The sequence below is a fragment of the Equus asinus genome, chromosome 25 (genome assembly GCF_041296235.1).
Source record: "Equus asinus isolate D_3611 breed Donkey chromosome 25, EquAss-T2T_v2, whole genome shotgun sequence".
Taxonomy (NCBI): Eukaryota; Metazoa; Chordata; class Mammalia; order Perissodactyla; family Equidae; genus Equus; species Equus asinus.
Window position 1 is genome coordinate 52,643,455 of NC_091814.1, and position 6,485 is coordinate 52,649,939.

The following is a 6,485-nucleotide window of genomic DNA, read 5'->3' on the forward strand; positions in this document are numbered from 1 at the left end:
TCACATGGCACCACCTTAGAGAGTGTGATCAACTAACAAGATGTGCGAACCCACATTCTTCCACATGTCATATTATTATTATCTCATGAAAACCTCTAGGGTCTGGGAGACGCTTGGGAAACACAAAGATGCTGCTCAGCCAGGAAACCATTCCTTTCGTCTTCTGTGACTTTGCTATGCTTCACCCCTCAAAAGGCAAGTGTTTTATTCTTAGTGTTTGTTTTCTTTAAGACCAGCTTTGAAAATTGTTGTGGGCAAATAGCAAAGAGAAAGGATAGATGACCCCAACTTTTGCCAAGAGGCAGCCTTTTAATGGTTTCCACTCTGGGTCACTAGAAGTAAGTGAGCCGATTCCAACAAGCTGCCCTCAGTTACCCTCTGAAAGTATTTGATACCGCGGAGCGTCCCCTCAGGACTAGACTACAGTTAGTACTTTCTCTTCCCTTGAAACCATCAAGGCACGCTCAGTGCTTACAATGTGGAGTCACGTAGAACCAGGTGTGTACATCATCGGCTACTTGGAGAGCAGAGCCATGAACATGAACCAAATCAGCAATCTAATGGGAATATAAGCAGGCCTGAGTCTGAGGTAGAGTGACCAGATGAACATTTTATTAAAACTTGACTGCAAATTATGATCACATTCAAGAAATGTTCCAGGTGACAGTGTTTGGGGTATTAAAAGCTTACTGGCAGAGAAGCATGACTCGTATGATAACAGGAGTAGTGACAATTACAGAAATCACAGAAAGGCAGTGAGATCATTGTCCAATTCAAAGAGCATTGACTTTTATTTGCATAAAGTATCTTTTCCCCAGAAGTCTAACCTTTGCTACCTTGACAAATGAAAGAACTGACAAGCCCTGTCTTTTTTCCCTTTCACAGGAGATCAAATGAAACACAGAGAGGTGAGAGAATTTCCTAGAGATCAAACTTGAGTGAAATCACTCTTTGAGTAGCCGACCCTCAGAATGGGAACCCAGTGACAGTTGGATTATTTTCTCCCTTATTCCATAAACAGAGCTCCATTATAAAGACAGGTTGAAAGAAATCTTGAATTGTTGCCATTGCCACAGTTGTCACTTGTGACTCATGTGTAGAGAACCACTTCAAGCTGGAACCTAAGAATGATGAATATAGCTTTCCTCTCTGATAAACACTGGCCAAAATCTCTCCCATCATGGATACCATCAAAGGGAGGTATAGTTAGAACAAAAATAGAACATAAATGATATATTACTTTTCCCAAAACATAGTGAATAGTCTTTTGGACTATTCTTAATAATAAATATTTATTAATTAGAACATCTAAATGAATATGAAAGACATGAAAAATAAAAACATAAGAAAATAATTTGACTCATGCAGCACTTTCATAAAAGGTCAATATAATCTAATTAGTCCATGAGTTTGTAAAGGGAAATGAGCTAGCTGGCTAGTGAGGGGACAAGGTGCTGGAAGCCCACTATGTCGTCAGGGTCGTAGCTGTCTTGGTGGTTTGTTGGGGTCCTGTAGGCTTGGTCTGGATCACTCTGCTTCTGGTGGTCTTGTCCACACTTTCGACTGCTTTTTTCACCCACTCAACTTGTGGGTCAGCACAGACTTTAAGGCCCCGTTTGGTAATAAATCTGCAATCCGAGGAAAAGATAGGCAAAGTTAGTCACATCCTCAAAGGTTTGGAACCAGGAGTTAAGATCAGATCAAATACAAAAGATCTTGTGCAGAAATTACCGGACAAAATAGTCTTTCAGAATCACAAGACCAAAAATGAGAATCTTTCTTCTACGATCTTTTTTAACATGAAGGAGAAGTGTCTCCGGGTTACACCTAGCATCTTCGTTCACCTTAATTCACAGGCGCCTTTTCTCATCAGTGCTACAAAATATTCTAACTAAACTGGACATTTGAGGTCATCTAGTCCAATAATTACACATCCTCCTTTTCAAATATCTAAACACAATCATCTTATTTTCTGGACAAAAGGTGATTTCTCTTCATTTCTTTGGACAAAGCTGCACTTGTGTGTTGAGAAGAGCTGCTATTCTGAGAATGTGATCCTGCAAAGAGAGTGGTACCATGTAGGCTAGTTTTTGACACATTTCCTTGAGATAGGGCAACTGATAAAACATGGCACTCTACTCCAACACACCATAGGGTAGGGAAGGAGGGGAGCAAAGCACCTGTGTAGCTATATGGTCAAATCCTGATCTGAACCAGCCATCTGTAACCCTAACCCTCAGAACTGTGCACAGTACTCATCGGGTTCCCAGTCAGATTCTTCTGCTAAGCTAAATCACAAAGGAGGATGATACTCTATTTGGTTGTGAAATTTTTGTGATAATCACTATTTTGTGCTACATAAAGACATGGTTACTATGGAAAAACAAAGGAGCTGTTGGCTAAGTTGAGGCCTTCCTCCACACTGACTTATTTTTCCTGAGGAGGGCAGCATTTCTGTACACTGTGTTCCATTGAGCCCAGCTTTGGGGAGACAAACTCACATGATTGCTCTCATGGAGCCCTCCTTGATGGTGTAGGTCTTGATGTTTTTCACTGGCAGTCGCCGGGTCGTTAGACTCACACATATGCTCTTTTCCAGGACTTCACTCCCCACACCTGGTGAAGAAAACCAAGCAAACAAAAATAAAATATAACTTCAAATAGTATAAATGTTGCAGTGCTATAAATAAAATAACAAAGAATGATGTCATATAGAGTAATTTGGAAAAGGCAACATTAAGCCTGGAGGAGGCAGCTTGTTTTTGACCAAATAAATAAAGATATTCTCATTTTAAATGGTAAAATGTGAGATATATAAAGGAAGCCGTTCACAAAGTAATCATCCTCAATACAAATGGCGCAAGCAGAATTAAACGTTATAGTCCAGAGAACATCTTACACTGGAGAAAGGAAAATAACTTAAGAGGAGAGTTAACAATATTAAGGGTTTTGTAAAATCTAATCAAGGTTTCTAAGTGCCGATTTTCTCCTAAGCTGAAGAGACTGGTATTTGCTTCCCAGAGAAATATTCAGTGAAAAAGCATCTAAAGTACCAGCTGATGATGATCAAGTTTGATCTGTAGTGTGGCTGATACCAGAAGGCTTTCTTTAAAACACGAAACTAAACAAAAGGTGTTCACTAACATTGCCTTTCTTCACCAATCCTTTCTCATTCTCAGTACCCAGTCTACACATTCTTTACCCTGTATCTTTGCCAATTTATTTTTAATGTTGAATCATCTCTGAACCCAGCAAAAGAGGGAGATCTGCTTTGTTTTCTCTATTTCTCTCACTTCTTGAGAAATAATGTCTCTTTCTGTGAAGTATCTAGCACAGACTCCCAAGATCCAGAGAATCCTGCCGGACTTTAAACCTCAAAACCTCCTTATTCTCAGCAACATTTGTGTGTCTGTGTTATGACGACACCACCTTCGCTCAAGTTGCAGAGTTGAGTCAAACCAGAGATTGCTTTGTCCCACTGCTGTACATAAGAAGCTAAGCCCCAGTGGACCCTGGAGAAGTCATTCAAGTTAGAAAACCTGGGAGTCTGAGCCAAGCAATTGCAGGCCTCCTCAGCCTCCAACAGAGCGTCCTTTCCCTGCCCAGGTAGGGCACACCTAGCGTCTCGGCAACATGCCAGCCATGTTGCAGTATTTGGCCTAATTTAGTAGTCTCAAACTTTCTTGTTTCATCAATATTTTTTATTTTTTGCACAATTTCAGGGAGTTCCAGAGTTTGCCACCTCTATTCATGGACAGCCTTAGGGATCCATGACCGAATTCAGATATTCTAGTGTAAGGAACAAGTCTATAAATCAAGAAGTTGAAAGGAGAGTTAACTGAAACATTAATTATATCCAAAGGATATTCTCTCTTCTTTCCAGAGCCACAAGGAGAAATACACTCCAACCAATTGGAAAAAGATGATCGTTTAAGAAACACGTTGTAGAACGCTCAGGTCGGGCTCAGGCCATCTAAGTCTCGTCTGGTGCTCTTGCAGGCTTATTTGGTTGTGTTTAAGCCCTTGATCTATGTGTTAGCTTTATCATATGGTCTCTTATAAACTCAAGAAGTTTATCATAAACAGGAGCAACTCTCAGAGCAGGAAGAATAGTCTCCTATCTACTTAGAGATTATACTGATTTCCTGAGTATGAAGGTCTGAGCTTCCAGTCATTTTTTTAAATAGAAAACATTGATTTGCTTCAGAACATACACTCCCACATTGTGACTGAACTCTCAACATTTTTGAGAATTTATCAAGATCCATACTAAATAGCCAAAAGCTACAAAGGCATATATAATCATCACCACCATTCTACAGCTAACATTAATCAAGAAAGGACTACTTGTGAGGAAATCTAATAAGTGATCATAAGATTTATTTCATTTTAATCCCAGGTAAGAGTATCTGTCATTATATTCAACCTATAGATAAGTAAGTGTAGGCCCAGAGAGGTTAAGAATTTTATCCAAAATCTCTCGGTTACGAAAAGTACCGGTCCAGATTCTAACCAGGTTCTATCTTCAGAATTTACAAGGTCCTCTAGAGTCAAAGTTATCACTCCCATTTTGCATAGGGCAAGTCTGAGCCTCAGCTTGGGGGAGCAATTTACTCCAGTCAAAACCGGAGTCAAAACCAAAACATATGCCCACCTGCCTGCATATCTGTTCCTTATCTCATAAGCCGCCTTTCGACTTACCTTCCACAACCTGCGCCGTGAGACAGCAGATCCCGAGCAAGGCCAGGAGGAGAGGTCGCATGGCTGAGGTCCTGTGAGCTGTGCAGGCAGAGAATGAAGAATGCTGCTCTCGAGCCTCTTTTATCCCTCTAATGGTCAGCGCACTTCCTGTGGTAAGAGGGGGCTTTCGAGGCGGGTGTGGAATCACGGAAAGTCTTTGCAAGACTGGTGCTTTTTTTCTTTGAAAAAAAGTTCCTTTGCCTCCACTCGTACTCACCCCACACCTTGTGGCCCTTTCCCCTTCTCCTGTGGTTAACGTGTCAATGAACCCAAATGTATGCATAAAGAAATGTGGTTGTCTCATCTTCTGCCATCAGTCTAAATTTAAATCTTCCACTGCAGACATTCCCCAAGGCCATGTCAGTGTCATGGCCCAGCACGAGGATGAGGTGGGTGGTCCCTGTGGTCCTGCTCTCCCACCTACCCAGTGTAACATCTGCTGTCATGTCACCTGAGGCTTCTGCCACCATGGATCCTGAGCCCCTGATGCCAGCCCTAGTGACTCCCTTGGGGGGCGAAGGGCTGCTGCTGCCCCGCTGAGCTGCTCATTCCTTCGCCTTCCTTTTCTCCTCATTTCTCTCCTCTGCGCTCTCTCAAGTGACCCTCATTTCTTTACACCGCCCTCCCCAGGTACTTAAGAAACATTTAAATAAGAGTGTTTGGAACACGTCTATATGCACTTGTTTGCTTTATTGCAACTCAACATATACCTTTTGAAAAGCTTTTGAAAAGTTGTCCTTACGTGAACTTTATTTTGGGAAAAAAAGAGAAAATTGTCTACAATCTTACCATTCTGACAGTTTTCATTTTTAATGTTTTTCCAGTGAGCCTCTGTTGGTATACATATGTTTGCATAATTGTGACAATTATAACTATTTTAACATCAATGTAAATATCTTCCCATGTTTCTTCATAGTCTTTATGTTTCTACTCCGAGTAAACATATACACACACACGTTGAACCATTCTCTTATAACTAGTTGTATAGATCACATCTATAAGGTAATTTTTCACGAATACACCCTGAATTATTTCCCTTTGATAACCAGGAGTAGGATTACTAGGCAAAATCACATGATCATCTTTGCAGCTCTTGCTGCATATTGTGAGATACAATCTTCCCAAAATGCAGTTTCAATTTGCGCTGCCTCCAGCAGGGTTTCAATTTGAGTGTTTTTGTTGCATTGCAACTTTTCTGGCACTCAATTTGTTGTGTTGGGCTCTTTTGTCTTATTTTGTTTTACATAGGCACTTATAAAATGTATTTATTAATTGTGTGTGTAGCGAAAAGGTGTGCCATTACTATTAGGGATATGAAAATAAAGTCCTATATTTCAATACAAATTACAGGTTAACCTCTAAGAGATTTTTTTTTTTTGAGGAAGATCAGCCCTGAGCTAACATCTGTTGCCAATCCTCCTCTTTTTGGTGAGGAAGACTGGCCCTGAGCTACATCTGTGCCCATCTTCCTCTACTTTATATGTGGGACGCCTACCACAGCATGGCTTGTCAAGCAGTGCCATGTCCACACCGGGAATCGAACCAGGGAACACTGGGCTGCCGAAGCAGAATGTGCACACTTAACCATTGCGCCACCGGCTGGCCCTACCTCTAAGAGATTTTTCATTAACGGCATTTAATTTTCCAGCCAGACTTCACCCTGAACTTCAGAACAGCTTTTTAGTTATCTCCACCTGGCTACACCATCAGTTCCTAAACTCTGATCACATCTTTCTACTCAAAAT

The 6,485-nt window shown here is 41.0% G+C and overlaps 1 protein-coding gene across 1 annotated transcript; it reads right to left on the reverse strand.

Annotated features, from left to right (window-relative positions):
* Nucleotides 1-588: 588 nt before the first annotated feature.
* On the reverse strand, nt 589-4,918 carry LOC106841562 (lymphotactin). The gene is made up of 3 exons (XM_014857642.3): nt 4,702-4,918; nt 2,502-2,616; nt 589-1,628 (listed from the first exon to the last, which is right to left on the reverse strand). The coding sequence occupies exons 1-3, from the start codon at nt 4,760-4,762 to the stop codon at nt 1,466-1,468; spliced, it is 339 nt and encodes a 112-aa protein (XP_014713128.1). The 5' UTR covers nt 4,763-4,918; the 3' UTR covers nt 589-1,465.
* Nucleotides 4,919-6,485: the final 1,567 nt, after the last annotated feature.

What these genes read in the sequence shown, in the direction of transcription:
- LOC106841562 (XM_014857642.3), bottom strand. Translation starts at nt 4,762, where the DNA reads ATGCGACCTCTCCTCCTGGCCTTGCTCGGGATCTGCTGTCTCACGGCG. An exon ending in CACGGCGCAGGTTGTGGAAG is followed by an intron (nt 2,617 to 4,701) that starts GTAAGTCGAAAG and finishes TTTCTTCACCAG; the next exon opens with GTGTGGGGAGTGAAGTCCTG. An exon ending in GGCTCCATGAGAGCAATCAT is followed by an intron (nt 1,629 to 2,501) that starts GTGAGTTTGTCT and finishes CTCGGATTGCAG; the next exon opens with ATTTATTACCAAACGGGGCC.